The 21,686-nt window shown below is 40.3% G+C and overlaps 1 protein-coding gene across 1 annotated transcript in view; it reads right to left on the reverse strand.

Moving 5' to 3' along the window:
- CPSF3 (cleavage and polyadenylation specific factor 3) overlaps positions 1–21,686 on the reverse strand; it is a 49,419-nt gene that overhangs the window by 23,005 nt on the left and 4,728 nt on the right. The window contains exons 2-8 of the mRNA XM_045009797.1: positions 19,899–19,962; positions 18,375–18,472; positions 14,611–14,739; positions 12,407–12,584; positions 10,533–10,622; positions 8,338–8,488; positions 434–609 (exon numbers count right to left, since the gene is read on the reverse strand). Coding sequence (XP_044865732.1) covers positions 434–609; positions 8,338–8,488; positions 10,533–10,622; positions 12,407–12,584; positions 14,611–14,739; positions 18,375–18,472; positions 19,899–19,962 — 886 coding nt within the window. The remainder of the gene's footprint in view (positions 1–433; positions 610–8,337; positions 8,489–10,532; positions 10,623–12,406; positions 12,585–14,610; positions 14,740–18,374; positions 18,473–19,898; positions 19,963–21,686) is intronic.

Here is a 21,686-nt window from a genome sequence, read left to right on the forward strand (position 1 = left end):
GGTGCAGCTACAATTTGCAGAATTTTAAAATATTGTGAGCAGAACTTTTTTTTTTTTTTTTGGTGCAGAATGCCCTCAGGAGTTAAATAGGAGCGATCACAGTGAAGTGTCATGTTAGTCAGTGGGCATGCACTCAAGAGGTTAGCCAGAAAACCCTATAGGGAAGCCATACTTGGGATTTCTGTGGAAATTAAACAGCATAGGTTGGATGTGCATAACCCATCAAGCATTACAGAATGGAGTTTAAAATAACAAAGATATCATTAATAGGAGAAAGCAGATTTATACTGAAAGATTCAGTTATAAAATTCTAAATCAATCAATGGCTTAAATTCCTAGGAAAGTACACCTACACACTAGTTAAACCTCATGTAAATGCAAAGTATTTGATACATCTTACTTCTGACATGAAACACCCTTTATTTACACTCACCTTCAGATTACTAATGTGTTTGAAAACAAATGGATTGTTGATGTTGATTTGCTTGCGGATCTTGTCATTCATAGCATTTACATATGTCTGATACACTGCCATGCATTTCTTTGCCAAAGAGGAGGCATAGTATATTGGGATGTCATGGAGTTCAGGGTGATTCTGCCAGTATTCATCTAGAGGAACATTTTACAAAGCATAAATATATTAGCAGCTTCCAAACATGAATTTTTCAGAATCAACATTATTTTATGAAGCCAGGTTTTCAAATATTTCTAGTGCTGTTAGAGACAGGAAATCAAAGTAATAAGAAATGTCAACATGCCTCTTTTGACCTTGGGGAGGGGGAAGGGGAGAGAACAAACCCGAAAAAGAGTAAAGGTAAAACAAATCACTAGACAAAAGAGTCAAATCTCAGTTTTTCTCAGTAGAAGACCAGTCAGACTCCATATAACCACCAATTTTCAACCACCGCCTATAAATATGTACGATGTTACAGAGCATTCAGTTCACTTTTATAACAACACTGTTTAAAGAGAAATGAGTTCTAGTGCATTACTGCTAATCAACAGGCTGGCATATCTATGTCAAATGTTAATTATAAAAAAATTATAACTAGCAACAAAATCTGTAGAGTCTTGTTAGTGAGACTTCACGATATCACCATTAAAAGTTCTTCAAGCCAAATTCACAGATGCATAGAGTTTACAGCCAGAAGGGACATTAGATCATCTACCCTAACCTCCTGTATACCACAGGCCATTAAAATTTCACCCACTTTCCCTGAGCCCCAATTCTGCCCTAAGTTTCACCTGTGCAACTCTAACCCACGAGCCTAAGAGGGAGATATCTCTTAAAGAGATATATGGGGAGGGGTGGAGTGGATAGGAGTGAGTTGTGTCTGGGTCATTGTTGCTGGCAGAGTTGCACTCCACATCCAGATGTTTCTGGAATTGGGTGTGGTAGTTTTTGGGTTTGCTCCAATACGTTCCTTGTTGCTGTGGTCAGCCTTGATGAGGGTAAACTGTCGGGGCTGCTGCTTTGCAAAAGGCCATGTGAACCATGTGGGTTGGGAGAAGCTAAGCCCAGGGGCAGAAAGCAGGCTGTTTTCCTTAATTCTGAAGCATTTTGCAGCAGGTTAGTGAGTGATATTGTTAACCCTCCAACAGGGAACCATGGGAAGGGTTAATTATAGAAAGGGGAAATTGTGAGGAAAAATTAATTTATTTTAATTGTATACTTTGAATGTTGTTTGATTTTAACCCAACTGTTTTAGTTAAATTGTCTCAACTAGTATGATTGACCAACTTTTCTTTAAATATGAAGAGTTATTTATATTTTACTATTCTTAGTTGTGTATTTTCTTGTAACAGTGTTTTTTTTTTTTTAAATCTATGTACTTAACTGAGTGATTGATTAATCAGTTAGCTGACTGGCTAACAGTGATTTCAGAAGAGGAAGAGTCTGCCTGGATTCCAACTGAAATTCCTACAAACAAGTGGAGGGAAGATGTTGCTTTTGACTCAGCAGACTATAGATTGGTGATCAAAGCCTCTGAGACTCAAGTGAACTCAACCTAAGCTTTTGGGAACTCTGAGTTCCTTCTCACTGTGTTTCTGTGGGGATTGACCTGTTTAGATTTAATTTGTTTTCTTTATTTATGTTTATGTAAAACTGTGAAGATAATATATGTGAATTATAAAATAGCCATGTCATGCCGTAAACATAAAGTTATTTATTACTATTAATTATGTTTCTTTATCATAACATTTATAAAGTTGGTACCTAATTAAGTTAATCCCTTTTGTTCTTTTTGGGACTTGAATGTGGGGAGGTTGACCCTGTGCATCCTTGCTGAAAATCCTTAGAGACTGAATTCTGGGTCTCCAGCTGCATTTCTATGGGAGTTGAGTTTTTTTAGGCACTGAAGGAGGACAATGAAGCGAGCTCTACCCACCCAAAGGTTACACAACTATTGCCTTCCAATAGGTTTGAACAGGCATAAATATTGGAACTTATTGAACAGTTCTATTCAAGATGTATAATAGATTGCAGCTCACTCTCTCTTAGCTGTTTCTTTTGGAAGACTAACAGAAGTAGTAAAAACCCAACCTACCAAAAAACAAAAAGACCCCCCCCCACAAACCCCCCAATAAAACCTCCACTCATTTGGTTACTTGATAGCAGCAGCCATGACTCCCCCCACCCAAAAAATGTACATGAAGCTGGTCTGTTGCGTAACAGGTATCACTTGGAGTGGAACCCTACTTTAAAAGTTAGGATTCCAAGAAAAGCATTGATTGTAATGTAGAACAGTGGTTCTCAACCAGAGGTCCGGGGCCCAGGTTTCAGGGGGGCCGCCAAGTAGGGCCAGGATTAGACTCGCTGGACCCCAGGGCAAAAGCCAAAGCCCCACCACACAGGGCTGAAGTCCAGGGCCCTGAGCCCCGCTACCCGAGGCTGAAGCCGAACTTAGCTTTGCAGGGGCCCCAGACAATTGCCCTGCTTGCTACCCCTTAATGCCGGCTATGGCTTTTATATGGAGAAAACCAGTTGCTGTGGCACAGGTGGGCCATGGAGTTTTTATTGCATGTTGTGGGGGCCTCAGAAAGAAAAAGATTGAGAACCCCCGTTGTAGAACATAACAGGCTATTCACAAAGAAAAATTTGGCCCTGGCACTTTCAACAGGTGGCATATTCCCCCATCCCCCTCACTCAAAAACGAGCTAAGGAACTTTTTAGAGCACTGAGAAGTGTTCTTGGTGCTTTTATTATGCAGTTTGTACTGAGACACCTATTTAGGTTAAGGGTTTTTCTTTGTGTGTGTGTGTGTGTTTTTGACTGAAACAGTTATACTGGTACAACCTTTAGTGTAGATGCAGTTACACTGGTATAAATCTACCTTAAATCAGTATAGCTTATACAGGAATAGCTATACTAGCATAAAGGACCTTTATATTCGTATAATTGCACCCATGCTGGAGGACAGGGTGTGCTGGGGGGAGTTGTGAAACTTTTCTTTGTAGACAAGGCCTCACAGAAGAAGTCCGACAAACTTCCTGCCATGAAACACTCACAATTTAAAATGTTAGGTTCAAAACAGCAAATAAAGATAACCCCCCCCCCCCCCAAAAAAAAGGGTGGGAAGGAAGCGGTTTGGTTGGACAAGAGTTACAATATGATCTCACAGTTGCAGCATATGCCCATCCTGATAGTGGTGGGTTTTTTGTTTGTTTGTTGGTTTGTTTTTAAAGTATAGTAATTCACTTCTTGTAAGAAGTTTATGAGCATAAGAAGAACTGAGGGCCTAAATTAGATCAGGAAAACAAATGGAGAGGCCTAGAGATGTAACCATATCTGTGCAATTGCATTTTCTACACAGTTAGGCACCCCTTTGTGTGTCTAGTTTTAGTTGATGTATTTTCTTTTTCCCCCCTCTTTTTTAAGAGGCACACTAATGTCACAGGAAATAGAGAACAAAGAACTACAAATTAATGGTTATATTAGATTTTTAAAATTTATATTTTAAATATCCTTTGTTACAACTCCCCCCCAAACATGACCAACTGTAACAAAATATATAAATAATGGAATTGTAGAATATAGAAAAATATAACTCATACCTAATGTACACCCATAGGCCTGAACTTCCAGTCTACACTTACGCAGATCAATAACTTCGTCTGAGAATAAGCACCAGATTTAAATGCTGAGCTGAGTTAAAATTGGCAGCAGGTTTAAAACAAATAAAAGGAAGTTCTTCTTCACACTGTGCACAGTCAACCTGTGCAACTCCTTGCCTGAGGAGGTTGTGAAGGCTAGGACTATAACAGGGTTTAAAAGAGAACTAGATAAATTCATGGAGGTTAAGTCCATTAATGGCTATTAGCCAGGATGAGTAAGGAATGGTATCCCTAGCCTCTGTTTGTCAGAGGATGGAGATGGATGGCAGGAGAGAGATCACTTGATCATTACCTGGTAGGTTCACTCCCTCTGGGGCACCTGGCATTGGCCACTGTCAGCAGACAGGATACTGGGCTGGATGGACCTTTGGTCTGACCCAGTATGGCCGTTCTTATGTTCTGACTCCAAGAGACACCATCACGTATGTCAACAGGATTATCCACTTGTCTTAGGGTATGTACAATGTGTCTCAGGTGGCACGTGACCAGGATTCAGCACTGAATTTGGTCCAGTGGATGGGACATTAGTTTCCCCGGCTTGGGCCAGGTACTGACGGGAAATGCGATGTGAACGTTGATCCATGCCCCCTGATCATCCACTGTGTGATCTCATACTCCTATTTTATAGCTTCTCCCAACGTGAGCTCTGACTGGCTCAGTTTGCAAATTATGAATATGTATGACTCCACCCTCCATGGAAACTTACTCTCCTACTTATGCAAAATCACTGATCTGCCCAGTAACTACCAGCCCTTACTTCTGGATGGTTCTTGGCACTTTAAGTAAATGGCCTTGCTGTCTCCTTGCATGCGTACACAGACAGAGATAGAAACAGAAATCAATTAACGTCTGAACTGCCTCCCCCTGACTCTCTTAACAACTAAAATACTGCAGTGCAAAAAGCATGTGGGTATCCTGAGCAGAAGTCCTGGATTGTTGTTAGTTCTTTTATTTTTCTGGACATGGGTGGGGGAATTATGTAACAAGGGAGAAGGAGCAGAAAGTGCAACCAGAAAGGAGCAACACTGGTTTCAAAGCAGGTTTCTGAGAAGAAGGGACAGCATTCTTCAGACTGTAGCCTCTAGAGTTTCAACATCTGAGTACTGGAGAAAAAAAACAAAACTGCCATGGCTGCAGGCTATAGAAGAAATTCCTGTACCTCAAGGTAAAAAACATGCCAAATGGAAATAGTGCAACAAGGAGACACAAGGCCTGGCTGTCAGAATGAAACATTATGAAAAATGCTCCTCAGAAGGCCATGACTTTGAAGATGATATAGACATGTCTGAACAATTTGGATCAACTGGTTATTAAACTTATTTCTGCACCATTCTTATGGACTGTTTATCATGTTTTACTATGCTAGCAACTGATAACAGATTATGGTCATACATTTGTGTTTTGGTTGAGTAACTGATGAATTTCAAAATATTTGTGTTCAAAATATTAATTGGTACTGTATGTTATTTTGTTGTGGGTGCATTTATCAGTCACATTTTTACAGTTACTGCCAGATTTCTGAAATGATTTTTTATTGCTTAATATAATCAAATATCCTAGGTGAAAATTTCTTGATTAAAAGTGAAGTTTCATTATGCATTTAATAAATGTTAACATTTAAAAAGTATTTTTCAAGCTGTTTGGTATATTGCTAGATATAAGCATTTAAACAGCTTTAGATAATTCTTATGATTTATTAATTATATTCGCTATAAAACAGGGTTTAGAATAAATCAGACCATTTAAACAGTGTGCAAACAGCTGCAGTAGGAGGACTCTCACTTAATCTCATTTGCTTTAAAGCACTACACTGAGTAATGCTCAGCGAGAGAGACTTTTTTTTACCATTTTGTTTCAGGCTCCAGCTTAGACATAGGGGTTATGAACATCCATCATCTGCAATGTCTACAACTTTGAATACTTCAGACAGTATTACCTGTATCAAAAGAAAGACTTTCCTCATCATCCAGTAAAACCATGAATGAGTTTGTAATTAGGAACAGCAGATTCCAGCAAGACTCCATCGATGAAAATACCGCTCGGTTAATTTACTCAACAAATTCAACCTTTCATCTTGTTCAGAGCAAATATTTCATTTGCATGATTCAATCATTATGACCAGGCTACACTTCATCTGGCAGAGCAGACATCGCTGGAAGGTTGCTGGATACAGTGTGTGAGTGGGAACTTGAACAATGTGCAAAAAACATTGGTGGGAATTTCATTATTTTTAGTCTTGATGGGTGGAACAATGTATACAATGATCCAGTAGCATGTGCTTGTGTGACAACAGAAGGTGGAGAGGCACAAAAGAAGTCTGTCTTGCAGAAACAACTGATACAAAAGGAAATGCCCATACAGCAGAACACATACAAAGAAGTAGCAGTAAAAGCTATATCAAAATTCAAGTGTCAGATGTGTAGCTTTACCACTGCAAGTGCAGCAAAGAGATGAGAAGAAACCTAGAAGATAATGAAGGGAACCTGAAATTTATAACATATGGGTCAGTGTTCATTTGATGCATCTTTTAGCCAAAGACTTAAGTACAACTCCAGGAATAAAGGAGAATGCTACTGAAATTGCAAAATACTTCCGTAACAACCGCTTTGCTTCAGCTTCACTGAATAGAAAAGGAGGATCCAAATTTAATCGTCCCCCAAGATGTATGATGGAATTCAGCGGTTGACTGTTTTGAGCAATTTATTATGAACTGGCCTATTCTGATGATAATTTGTGAAGAAAATTGTGATAGAATCGATGGAACAGCCAAGTAGTCACCATTGGACTAAAGAGAAATGTAGTAGATATGCTGAATATATTGAAGCCTATTTCCATAGCCTTGGACAAATTGCAGAACGATTGCTATAATACTATGATGCTGCTGAAATTTGGAAAGAACTTCAAGAGACACTGCAGAAAGAAATACCAACCACAAAGTTAAATTGCAGGCAGTAAAGAAGCAGATGGATCAAGCATTTACTCCTCATTTTCTTGCCAATATTCTCAAACCCAACGTACCAGGTAGAAGATGCTGCTGCTATAACATGGGCATCTAATAATCACCCATCAATCATGCCACCCATAATAAATTTCAGAAAAGGAGGTGAATCATTCAAGCATAACATGTTTGCTGATGATGTTTGTAAGAAAGTAACAGAACTGAATTGGTGGAATTCTCTAGCTAAGCTCCTAGAACCAGAATTTGTTGAAGTGATAAACCAGTATCTGACAACAGTAATCACTTCTGTAGGCACAGAAAGAACATTTTCTTAATCTGAATTAATTCATTCAAAGTTGAGAAACTGATTGGGAGTTAAATAAAAGCAGGAAAAGTTGTCTCCCTCTTCTAGTCTATGAATAAAAACAAGAAGGGACGGGATCAGATCTAAAAGCCTAAGTAACTTAAGTGACTTGTCTCATTTTTAAGGGATATAAATGAGTAGGAAGTTAAGCTCCAGTCATTTGCATTTAGGCATATTTGAAAAATTTCCCAGGCTGTTCTGAAATAATCAGTTTAGTTCATTGGCTACAGAATCCCGCTGTTTCTTTAATAAGTCAGTAGTTGTAAATGTGAAATATGTCTTGATAAGAGAAATTCATGTATCCAATACATAAAAGGTTGTTTTGTTTAATACAAATACATTTTATATGCTCTTGTGTGTTTAATTAAATTCTAATTACAATCCTAATGCAGTTTGACACAGATCATGACCAAAAGGCTAGTTATCTAGTAAATGAGCAATACATCATTCACAATTTTCTAACATACTAAAAATATACAATTAATAAGAATCAGAAAATATTAAACTATATATTTGCTAAAGTAATGATATAGTATGCAATATTTTGTAGTAAAAAGATGTCCCAAATCTTGTGTAAATCTTGTGATTTAGTTGTAAATCAGCATGCTTTAATGGTTATATCAACGAATGAGAAAACACCTTTCTTTAGGCACTAACTGAAGTACAAATGGAAAAGTTGATTAAAATCAATTATTTAAATCCAGGCTTTCCACTTGGTGATTAAAGTCACTGATTTAAGTCATCTTGATTTAAATCAAGTAACCCTGGGATTTTCAAGTCATTAGCTCACTGCAAAGGTGTTGAAAAATTTGTTTAAATAAATAAATACATACAAACTGATTGTACACAAAAGGACAGCCATTACAAAATTTCCATTGTATTTTGCTCCTTCAGTGTTAAATGATGTGAAGATACATACCTAAGATCAAAAGCAGCTCCTGAGCTCGACCCAAGGCAAAGACGGGAATAAGACCTCTACCTCCTCTGTTTACAATATCATGAACAGTGTTACAGAATCTTGCTTCTCGCTCTTCCCTTTTTTCATGAATATGGGTACCATAGGTGGATTCCTAAGTAGTAAAGTACATACAGAGCTATTATTAAAACAATGGTGAAGCGCGGCCACTGGGAGCTGCGGGGTGCCGTGCCTGCGGATGCTAAACGTCTCATGGCCTGCATTCAGATTACCCTGATGGGCCGCATGTGGGCCGCAGGCTGCCCACCACTGTATTATACTCTTCTCTGAAGTCAACAAGAAAATGCTGACCAGCATATTGAGGTTATCTTATTGAAACAGAACTTCTATTTACAGTTAAATCTTCCATCCTACTGTAAATGCATCACATACATGACCCTCACTTGACTTTGCTCAAGACATGAATTGTAGGGAGAACGAATGCACTGAATTAAAAATAAACCAACTAGAAAATTGCTGTGAAAACAGAGGCTGTTTGTAAGGACAGACTCTGGCAACAAAGAGAAGACTAGCATTTTGATACTATTCTCAGGGTTGTTTTTTAAATGCTGCTTTTCCTAAACCAGAAATGCTCACCCAAACGTGTAAAACAAATACACAGGCATTGTTGAATCTCAGAGACAAAACTACAACAGCAGAAGAACCTGACTTGGTAGCCAGAGCTGGACTTTGGTGCACTGAGGTGACCCATCCTCCCTTTCTTTAAAGCCTTGTCTGCATTGGGGATTTGCCTTGATTTCAACCATTTGTGGCCAGCCACCAATGCAGCTTCACCAGTGCAAATCCCTAGTGTAGAGAGGCAAAGCTGCTCTTTACCCTGCCTGAAACTAAGATAAGCTCCACCAGCACAAATTAGGGGTTGTAAGAATGCAGCTACACCAGTGGCTGAAATCAGGGCAAATCCACAGTCTAGACAAGGTCTCAGTCTGGAGCCTTACGGAATTTCTTCAGCAGAAAGGCGGTTCATAAAACTATAAATAGGGCCCATAACAAAGTCATGCTCCATTTTGATCAATTTCATAGCCAGAGGGTTGTAAAATTGGTCACTTTTACATTTGCAGCTGTTTGGATCTGAAATTTCAGTGTTATAATTGTGGAGTTCCCAACACAAAAGGCACCTGGAAGAGGGTCTGATTTTCCCCCCTCTCTTTCCCCCCCCAGAGCTGCCATGCAAGTGAAGGACAAGTCCTGTCCCGCCTCCAGCCCAGCAGGTACTCACAACCAGAAGCCCTCTGGCTGGGGCGCTTCCAGGAGCAGGGGGAGATCGTACCCACCTCCACAAGTTTCCTCCAGCTGCAGGAACCTCCAGATCTGGGCAAGGAGCTTCCTGCAGCAGGGGGAGGCACTTGGAGGTGGGTCTGATCTCCCTCTCCCTCTCAGCTGCCATGCAAGAAAAAGATAAGTCCTGTCCTCCTCAGCCCTGCAAGGACTCACAGCTAGGAGCCCTCTGGTTGGCGCACTCCCAGCAGCAAGGGGGGGATCAGATTTTATAGGGAAGGGCTTATTTCACAGTCCTTGACACATTTTTCACAGCCGTGAAATTGGTAGGGCCCTAACTATAAACTGTCGACAGAATCTAAATGTAATCCCAAAGGTAAAGTACCGGATTCCACTCTTTTCTTTGAATCAATACTGAACCAATGCAACATTATGCTGGTAGGAGGCACTATGATGCTGGAGATGCTCTCTTGCAGAGATATAAAAACAAGGTCTTGACTATGTGTATTCATTAAAGGTCCCTCAACACGTTTTGCAAGAGAAGGAGTATTAATCTGTGTTCTGCCCATATTCCCTGCTGTTGTGGTTGGAATGACTTCCTTCTTGTGCTACTCCTGTTCTAGCAGGTTTCTGGGCACACCTCTGGGACAAAGTTGGGGCTTATACAGGTTAGAAAAGTGACACAGAGCTTTGGACAGTGCTTTGAGACTGGCCTGAAACACACTATACAGAAGTTATTATATGCTAAATACTATATTGATTTCCCCTGCAGCCTGGTTGTAAGGGACACACAATGCACATTGCTAAAGTTACGTCACCATCAAGCTTCTACCTTTATTTTGACACTCACTTCAGATCTTAGTAATTCCTTCTAGACACTCTCAACTACTAATTTAAATAAATCACAGTGTGAAACTTACAATGATAAGAATATCAGGTTTAATATTAGGAATCTCAGCTGCCATCAAGTGTCTGTCTTCCTGTCTTGAGAAATCACCTGTATATAAAAGCTGTGACAGAGAAAGAAAAATAATAGCCCTGTAATTAGACAGAATGACTAAGTCAGCAAAAAGATATTAACAATGTGTTTTGTAGAGGAAAAGTTTAATACTTTAGTAAAGCTAATTTCATGGATTTATAATAAAAGGTTCAAATGTTTTGAATGTATTGAAGACTGCTTTAATAAATACATTGTGCTTATATGTTTTATTATGAACACAATAAACAAATCCTAATTGCAATGACTGAAAGATTTCAAGCAGTATATATAAGCAGCTATAAACATAAGTATCAACATTTTTGTAGTTCTTCCTTTCTGTTACAAAAGTGACATCTTTAGAGTTTTGCACCAGTACTTAAGCCATTAAGAACTTAAAAAACTCAAGAGCTTCCATTTGAGAATATCAGCATAATGAACAACCCTCAAAAGGAACTATTTTAATTAGCTTATGTTGTACTAAAGACTGGTATTTCCACATTATTACTTTAAACTGAGAAAACTGCACACTTATTTTTAAAGGAAAACCCATAATTTATAATGCTTTCTGTAAGGTCTTTATCCAGCTCTCCAATACATTGGCCCCTCTCAGATCAATTCCTTACTGCATAGTGAAGGGCAAATTGAGCCCCAAACAGAGTGAATTACAGGATTTTCACTTCATAACTTCACTCATTTGAAGAGAGTTTAAATACAAATCATGCTAAAAAGCTTGAATAAGAACACAGATGACCAGCAGATCATGGAACAGATAAATGGTCTGTGTAGCTTGCTATCCTGTAGCCTATACCACATGCTTCAAGAGAAAGCACAGAACATAATGCATATAAAAAATAATAATTTGAGCAATACACACAACAGAGAAGAAAGGCTGTTTCTTCCCGCCATCGAGAAGACCACTATCTCTTCTCATTTGTATTCTAGTTATTTAACCAGAGTCTTCTCAATATATGTTCTTAACCCTTTCTGAATCTTGCTAAGCCAGAGGTTTTCAAACTTTCATAATGTAAACTATATCTTAATAGGGAAATTACCTTGAGGATCACCACTTTCCCATTTGCAACTACACAAAACATTTCCTCTCCCATTTGTGATCACTTCTTAGTGTGCCTGTGGATATTTTAGAAGTTGCTTATAGGGAGGAAGATTAGTTTTCCTGTCCAGATACTGAACTGGGACTCACAAATCTGTGTTTGACATCTGATTTGGCCACAGACTTGTTGTATAACCTTGGACAAATTATTTATTTTTTCTGTGCTTCAGCTCCCTCTACATAAAAAATGGGAAAAAGAATATTTCCCTACCTCACAAGGTTGTTGTGCAGATTAATTAATTAATGTGAGGCACTATAGTACTATGGTGATGGAGGCTAGTTAAGTGCCTAGATAGACAGACAGATATGGGAAAGTAAAGTATTTCTGGATTAAGTTGCCTTTTAATGCAATTTAACTACTGGATGCCAGGACAGCTAGCAACAGGTGACCAGACAGCTCTCAGCAGACCAGTGTGGTAATCTCTGTGCTAAGTCATTCCAAGCTTAGACCACATACTTAAAACTCACCTCTTCCACGAAGGGCACATATACTATCTCACTTAAATAAAACTGCTGTCACTCACCAGCTATAACTGATTAAAAATAATACTTCAAGACAAAGCCTCGTTCTGGGTCTTCCAGTGTGCTTGGTTTGGAGTTTCTTGCCTATTTTCATATTTTGAGCTCGGAACTCATTACCAATGCTTAAAAACTAATAAGAAGTTTTTTTGACAAGGGGTTACTGCTCTATACTAAAAAAATACCTTCACACCAGCTATTTCAATCATAAACATGGCTGCTCCCAGGACATGGCCCGCATGGTAACACCAGAACTTGATTCCTGCCACCTCTTTTACTTCATGAAAGTTGATGGTTTCAATTTTGTCCATGCTTTCTTCCAGATCTGTCTCCGTGTACAGCATGTCATCTGCTGAAATATTGCTGTATAAAAATAAAATGGCCAAGTATCAGCTAGTTTCACAGGTTTAACTTTACAGAATAATTACAGATGTGCTCCTTTGATAGATTTTGTAAAAGCAGCAAAGAGTCTTGTGGCACCTTATAGACTAACAGACATTTGGGAGCGTGAGCTTTCGTGGGTGAAGCCTTGCAAGTAAATGGAGCCATCTAGTCAATGTCTTGGTTAATGGGAGCCATCAAGATTCCAAACCACCATTAATGGCCCATACTTTGGATAATTACAATAAGACCTAAGAGTTAAATTTCATATTTCTAGTTTCAGATACAAGAATGATACATTTATACAAATAGGATGACCACACTCAGTAGATTATAAGCTTTGTAATGATACCTTACAAGAGACCTTTTGCATGAAGCATATTCCAGTTACATTATATTCACACTCATTAGCACATTTTCATAAAATCATATGGAGAGCAACGTCACAGTGGTTTTGTGGAATACATATCTGCATCACATCTCGAAGAACTACAGTTATAGTAAGTAAGAGTTTCTTCTTCGTTGAGTAGATGCAGGCATGTATTCCACTCAGGTGACTCACAAGCTGTACCCACAGGAGGAGGGGCTCAGAGTCTATTAGATAAGGATTGCAGGACCACTTCCCCAAAGTCTGTATCTCTTTCACATAATTCCTGCCACCAAGACATAAATCCAAAATTTTTAAAGCTGCTATATTACCTCCTTCAGGCAAGATGCTGCTTAAGGCTTTCTGCAAACAAATACTTTGCTTCCACAGACTGCCCTACTACATCCACTTAACATGCTTATGTATGCAAAGCACCCTAAAATTTTGCATACTGGTCAGGGACACAATCTCATCTCTATTAATGTTTACTTTTGACTTTATATAATAACTATTACAGTAATGCAAAGGGACAATTACTGTTTGAACTTTCAGGGAATGGATGCCTCTGGAAGAGAGCAAAAATAAACTATAGACCAGGGTTTCTCAAACAGGGGTCGCCGCTTCTGTAGGGAAAGCCCCTGACGGGCCAGGCCGGTGTGTTTACCTGGCCCTTCTGCAGGTCCGGCCGATCACGGCTCCCACTGGCCGCGGTTCGCGGTTCCGGGCCAATGGAAGTTCCTGGAAGTGGCGGCCAGTATGTCCCTCAGCCCGCACCGCTTCCAGCAGCTCCATTGGCCCGGAGCAGCGATCTGCAGCCAGTGGGAGCCGCAATTGGCCGGACCTGCGGACGAGGCAGGTAAACACACCGGCCTGGCCCGCCAGGGGCTTTTCCTACAGAAGCGGCGACCCCTATTTGAGAAACCCTGATATAGACTACAGTTTATTACCTACTAATAAACTCACCCAACACACAGTTCAGGCAATATATGTTTGTGGAATGGGAGTTAGACCAAAAGGAACTATCCTATATACTTGAACACAATACCAATATATTTGAACAATTATACATTTGAAATGTATAATTTAATATCATAAATATAATGCCATGCTCACTGTTAAACTATGAAAGCAGTCAAAAGGTTCAAATTTGGACCAAAAAAGTCGAGGTTTTATATAAACCATCTTATAAGACCAAAGGAAATGTTTCCATAAACTTGTGTTTCCACTGGAATTTTACACAATTTGATTTTTGTGTTTTTTTTTTTAAATAAACAAATAAACAAAATTCCCCTTTCATGTTTGCAGCCCAAACATTCAAACCCAGAAATTAACTTCCATTATCAGAGCTTTAGGAAATGCAAAAAATAAACATGACAAATAATTAAAAGTAAATTAAATGTATTTTCCCTCATTTTTAATGCTCTAAATTAAATGTTATTAGTAACCTAAGTAAGTGAACTTTTAAAGAAATTTACATATGATTATTAAACTGACAGTGGTCTTTTAAAAATATAAGATATAACAAACTGCATTCAAAGCCCCCCCAAGTCATTGCATCATTTCCCACACACTTCCCCCACTGGACAGACAGGAGCAATAATTCAGGAGGGAGTTATAAAAACAACCAGTGTGTCCACTTACCTAACCTTGACATAATCTGAAAGAAGCCACCTGTAAATAGCTTTTGTAGCATGAGTCATAAATGTTCTTCCTTTGAAGCTGGTCTTCTGCAGAAACCATGGCAAAGCGCCACAGTGATCCAAATGGAAACTTAAAACAGACAAATGAATACAGTTAATAATCAGTATCACATAATACAAATCACAGAGCCATAGAAATGTAGGTTTGGGAGGGACCTTGGGAGGTCATGAAGTCCAGCCCCCTACACTGAGGCAGGACCAAGTAAAGCTAGACCATCCCTGAGAGGTGTTTGTCTAACCTGTTCTTAAAAGCCTCCAATAATGGGGATTCCACAACCTTCCTTGGAAGCTTATTCTAGAACTTAACTACTCATACAGTTATAATTTTTTCCCTAATATCTAACCTAACTCTCCCTTGATGCAGATTAAACTGGTTACTTTTTGTCCTACCTTCACAGGTATGCAGAACAATTGATCACACTTCTTTTTATAACAGCACTTAATATATTCGAAGACTATTATCAGATTCTCCCCTCCCCCAGTCTTCTTCTCTCAAGACTAAAGATGTCCATTTTTTTTAAATCTTTCCTCGTAGCTCAGGTTTGCTAAATCTTTTATCATTTTTGTTGCTCTCCTCTGGACTCTTTCCAGTTTGTCCACATCTTTCTGAAAGTATGATGCCCAGAATTGGACACAGTGCTCCCAGTTGAGGCCTCACAAGTGCCGAGTACAGTGGGACAATTATCTTCCATCTCTAACACGCAACACTCCTTTTAAATATACCCTCCGAATAGTAATAGTCTTTTTCACAATTGCATCACTCCTGTTAAATTTCTGATCCCCTGTAATTCCTGAGATCCTTTTCAGCAGTACTACTCCCTAGCCAGTTATTCCCAATTTGAAGTTTTGCATTTGATTTTTTTCTCCTAAGTGTAGTACTCTGCACTTGTCTTTACTGAATTTCATCTTGTTGATTTCAGACCAATCCTCCATTTTGTCAAGGTCGTTTTCAATACTAATCCTGCCCTCTAGAGTGCTTGCGACCCCTCCCAACTTGGTGTCATCTGAAAATTTTATAAGCATACTCTCCATTGTCCAAGTCGTGAAATATTGACTAGTACTGGACTCAGGACTGACCCCTGCAGGACCCCATTAGATGCAACATCTCAGTTTGACTGCGAACCATTGATACCTACTCTGAGTAGGATTTCAACCATCTTTTTTAAATGCTAAACCATTCACTGATTTACTATATTAATGCAAAGTTACATAAATCAGGAAACACGGGAATTAGGGTTTCATCAGCAATGTTAACTGGGTTGCATTATGCATTCTGTATATTCTAAGATATTAAGATTGATACATTAAAATGCAATAGAGAAAAGTTAACTTTTGCATTTTAACATCCTCATTTCTTGATAAATTTTACCTATAGAACCTTACAATTAGTTTTTTTGCATTTAAAGAAAAAGGACTGATAATGGGAGGGAAGAGAATGAACATCACACACACAGAGAAAGGACGACAGAATAAAGCTAACAGCAGTGGCCCCAAAGTTGGCACATGGGCCACCACAGATTAGAAGTGAACCACTAAAATGTGTTTTTAGTAGTATAAACCACTACCCTGCTATAATGCGACCCGATATAATAAGGGTTCACATATAGTCCGGTAGCAGCGGGGCTCCGGCGGCACTTTAAAGGGTCCAGGGCTCTGTCTGCTGCGGGGAGCCCAGGGCCCTTTAAGTCACCGCTGGAGCCCTGCCGCTGCTACCCCGGGGCTGCGGCAGCGGGGCTGGACTGGTGATTTAAAGGACCTGGAGCTCCGGCTGCTGCAGGGAGCCCCGGGCTCTTTAAATCACTGCTGGAGCTCTGCCGCCACTACCCCAGGGCTGCGGCAGCGGGGCTCGCTGGCGATTTAAAGGGCCTGAGGCTCCCCACGGCTGGAGCCCCGGGCTCTTTAAATCACCGCTGCAGCCCTGCCACCGCTACCCCGATATAATGGCGTTTCACTTATAATGTGGTAGGGATTTTTGGCTCCCCACAACCACGTTATATCGGGGTAGTGGTGTACTAAATAACAATTTGGTCACTCCTACTAATGATGCTAATTTTAAAACAGTGGTTTTGCGATAAAGGTGCAACAAGTGCATTTTAATATATATATATATATATATATTTTATAATTGGAGATATACCAATCTCCTAGAACTGGAAGGAACCTCAAAAAGGTCATTGAGTCCAGCTCCCTGCCTTCACTAGCAGGACCAAGTACTGATTTTTGCCCCAGATCCCTAAGTGGCCCCCTCAAGGACTGAACTCACAACCCTGGGTTTAGCAGGCCAATGCTCAAACCACTGAGCTATCCCTCCCCACAGTTGCTGTACATAAAGTATCTGAGTGAATGCCTCTGTAACCCCTGTATCAGCATTTCTCAAACTCTGATCTGCGGGGCACTGGTGGTCCATGGAGAGCTAACTGGTCACACAGGCCTGACTATCCTTGTTTCCAGGTGCTAAGTCATATTATCAGCCCAATCTAACACCCTTTTAAGTCAATGAGTGTCTTCTCAACTCCTGATCCAACTCCCATTAAAGACAGCTAAAAATACAGTAAATACTTTCTAATATTTCTTTTACACATAAACAATTGCTGAAGTTGACACAGTGATGTTAAGTGATCACAAAAGGGAGGGGAGGGTGGCCACAAGGTTACAATGGGCATGGAGGAGGGCCATGACATTAAGAAGTAGTTTTGTAGCCTACAGGTATTTGCTAGGTGAGCCATAGATATAAGTTAAGGCAATAAACCAATAAGCTTGCAAGCCTCACGGCCTGTAAAATAATAATTTAGATAAATTAATTAAGGCATAAGGCCCAAAAAGCCTTAGCATAAGTAGCTAACCAAGAGTAACCCTAGATCATAAAATATCATAAGATGGAATGCTGTAATGACTAAACTGCTGATAGGTAATCACAGGATGCTAGTTTATACCACCCTGGAATATTTTTAGTTAGGGACATCAGCAGATGTCTGACCACAAGAATGCCATGGTAAGTAATTGACATATATGCTAATAAGCTTGATGTAAAAGGATTAATAATCTATAGAGAAGGGCACTCTAATATTAGTAGGGAGAGGAACTACAAATAAGGAAAAGAGACTGAAACCCCTAATGAACATGCATTAAGCATAGTGGTCTCAATATAACACATCATAAAAGCTGTGTCCCGGCCTATGTACCTGGGGAGATGCCAGGATGACAACCACTGATGATGGTGAGGGGAAAGATGAGGATGATAACTAACACTTCACGTTGTTTTGCAAGAGATGGTGTAAGCCTACGGACGATCAGCTCATTTTGTATTATCTCTACCTGCTTTGCTGGGCTGCAGTGTTTGTGAAGTTACTAATTGTATTAATAAAACTATTATAAATATAGTGCGATTTCCTAAGTGTGAGTGTTGTAACTGTGCACGTCAAGGCTCCCAACTGAATACTAATTCTGATAATACTGGGTCTGATATTAGGACAAGAACCAGCCAAACTGCTAATTGGGGAAACTAAATCAGTAATATAATCAATATGCAATCAACAGATTAGGCAACAGTTCACACTACACAAATATTGGGAACTACTGTCCTTTCATCACACCAATAGTGTCTGGATGACATCTGCCCCCAATCTTTCTTAAAAGTTGGAAGTTAACAAGGCTTAGAGCAAGAACTCAAAGCAAGCATTAATTCTTGTTCTAAATGCAACTTACTGACTGATTAAGAGGAGATCAATCTCAGCAGGATCTATCAAGTCAATGTAAGGTAGGGCATCCATTCCTTCTAGGCCAGGGTGGATTCCACAATCAAGCTGAAAAGTGATGACAAACAATTAAAACTCCTACTAAAAACCTATAAAAATGAATAAGCACACACAAATTTATGGCAGTTACAAGTGAGTGTCATGCAGGAAAAATTCATTTGGCTTATTCACAGTTTTTGACACATTGTGATATATTAGACTCCAAGCTAGACCCTAGGGCAGAGGTGGGCAAACTTTTTGGCCTGAGGGTCTGGGTATGGAAATTGTATGGCAGGCCATGAATGCTCACGAAATTGGGGGTTGGGGTGTGGGAGGGGGTGAGGGCTCTGGGGTGGGGCCAGAAATTAGGAGTTCAGGGTGTGGAAGGGGGCTCCAGACTAGGGCAGGGGGTTGGGTGTGGGGAGGGAGGGGGTGAGGGCTCCAACTGGGGGTGTGGGCTCTGTGGTGGGGCTGGGGATGTAGGGGGGTGTTCTGGGATGGTACCAAGGGGCTCAGGGAGCAGGAAGGGGATCAGTGCTAGGGCAGGGGGTTGGGGTGCAGGCTCTGGGCAGTGCTTACCTCAAGCAGCTCCCGGAAGCAGTGGCATGTCCCCCCTCCGGCTCCTACGTGGAGGCGTAGCCAGGCAGTTCTGGCGCTGCCCCATCCTCAGGCGCTGCCCCTGTAGCTCCCACTGGCCAAAGTTCCTGGCCAATGGGAGCTGCGGGGGTGGGTGCTTGGGACAAGGGAAGCATGCAGAGTCCCCTGGCTGCCCCTATGTGTAGGTGCCGGAGGAGGGACATTCTGCTGCTTCTGGGAGCAGCGTAGAGCCATGGCACGCACATGGCAAGCCCCGGACCCTGCTCCCTGGCAGGAGCTTGGGGGCTGGATTAAAATGTCTGAAGGGCCGGATGTGGCCCCAGGGCCGTAGTTTACCCACCCCTGCTCTAGGGTAACTGTGTAGGTGACTTATCTTCAGTGGAAAACTGAATGCCTTTTGAGAGACTATTTTTCAGACCTGAGCCTTTGCATGTGCTGTTCTGTACCTACATGAGCCTCTAGCCACACTTTTCCAATAGTAACAGTTGACAGCATAGGTGAACAGCCTTTCACGTGTAGATTCTATCACCTGAGCACACAGGCATTAATGCTGGAAAAGTAAACAGAGCATCTGTGCATACACACACAACTGTGTGAACAAAGTAAAGGTTAGGCTCAGACACCACTGAAAACTAGATTGTGAGCATATCACCTACACTTATACATAAATAGATACCCAAATTTTCTCTCAGGATTTATACACATATTTTATTACTAAATTAAAATCTCATATAATACATCACATCCTCTAGGTAATGTTGCTCTTGGGAACCAGAGACTTTGCCTGTTTAGGGAAAGGCTGACATCCATACCAGACTTTTTTGTGAGGAACTTGGATTTAACAAATAATAGCTTTTTACAACAGACCCTCGTAATTCAGGTGTTTACAAATAATTACCATTATTTTTCTTCCTTTAAACTCCAGAATAATGCATGATCTTCCTACTTCTTGCCCAGCACCTCTGTGAAAGGAAATCCATGACAAAGTTAGCAAAAACAAAAAACCACCCACCGTATCTAAACACAGTTAACTACATCTCTGTTTTAAGTGCATTTAGATGCCTATGTGCAGAACTCATCATTCTACTGTTTAACAATCCGACTGTTGAATGGCAGGCCAATCACTATTTAAACTAACTGAACAGTGAAATTTCATTCAATGAAACAGAGATCCTGTCCATGACTAAAGCACAGAAAACCTAAATTTGGGAAAGGACTGGTATCTTTTCTCTAGGATGGCAAATGAATGCTTGTTGCAGACATGGGCTAAAGCAATCTAAATGCTTACAGCAAACTTACCCCTGAAATACTTTGATAACTTGAGGGTGCTTCCCATTTATAATATAACAACTGTATCCTAGGTTGAATGAATTTAAGGTATCAGAGACTATTAGCCCAGCACAGAATTATTTCAGAGTTAACAGGAAATGCCCTCAAGTTATTATACTGATTTCTTTTATTAGACACAAAATTTTCAGCGAAAGGAGAAAAAACACAAAAAGCAAAACCAATTGTCAAACTACTGAAAGGTACACTGTTTTTAAATAATTAAGCTCTGTTTGCTTTTCCTTTCACCATCTCTTTTCCCCACTGCCATTCAGGGTATGTCTTCACTACCCGCCATATCGGCGGGTAGCAATCGATTTCTCGGGGATCGATATATCGCGTCTCATCCAGACTCGATATATCGATCCCCGAACGCGCTCATGTCGACTCCATAACTCCACCAACCCGAACGGCGGTAGCGGAGTTGACATGGGGAGCCGCGGACATCGATCCCGCACCGTGAGGATGGTAGGTAATTCGATATAAGATACTTCTGACTTCAGCTAGGTTATTCACGTAGCTGAAGTTGCGTATCTTATATCGATTTTCCCCCGTAGTGTAGACCTGCCCTCAGTTTCTTCCCTACAGATAAGTAAGGTGCTTGTCCTCAGTAATTGCAATAGGTTTTTATGTTAGGGAAGGAAAGATGGGATTCCCCAAATGTAAAAAAGCCAATGAACACTCATATACATGGCCATTATTCTAGAAACAGGTGTCTCAGGGATCTGTACAAAAGAAAGGGGGTAAAAATCAGAAGGAAGGAGGAAAATGAATTAAGGGATTTAAACTATGTTTTAAAGCCACTTTCCCTTTCAGTGGAATGTCAGCCCTCATCTCCTTGCTTTTGGTGTGCTGTTCTTCCCCACACACTCCCTTTAGATTCACACGTACAGGGAGATTTTCAGTTTCTGTCAGAAAAGTGAAGAACAGAGGTGGTATATTTGTTGATGACAAGCACCTTGAAAATTCTGAATAGGAAGCCAACCCGAAGACAGGGATTGCAATAGCCCAAGTAGACTCACATGTTTTGCATACTCACAGCAAGGAAAATAAGAAAGAACTTGTGCAATTATGCAAATACCAGTACTCTGATTGGCTAATGGCTGTCAGTCAAAGATTTTCATACTGCATTGTACAAATCTCACACCCAAAACAAAATCTTGGCCTTAATATAGAGGTATCTGGCTAAAAATTAGTGGTCTGTGATATCCAGGCCATACTAGATGATCTCCTCTGGCCTTAAACTCTATGAAACAACATAGTACAGGGAACTGCATAATTTGGGGGGAATTAAACATTAAGTATCCACAGCTATGAAGCCTCCCTGCATTCTGATGGGCTGAGACATTCCATTTCAGTA

The sequence above is a fragment of the Mauremys mutica genome, chromosome 3 (assembly GCF_020497125.1).
Source record: "Mauremys mutica isolate MM-2020 ecotype Southern chromosome 3, ASM2049712v1, whole genome shotgun sequence".
Classification (NCBI taxonomy): domain Eukaryota; kingdom Metazoa; phylum Chordata; order Testudines; family Geoemydidae; genus Mauremys; species Mauremys mutica.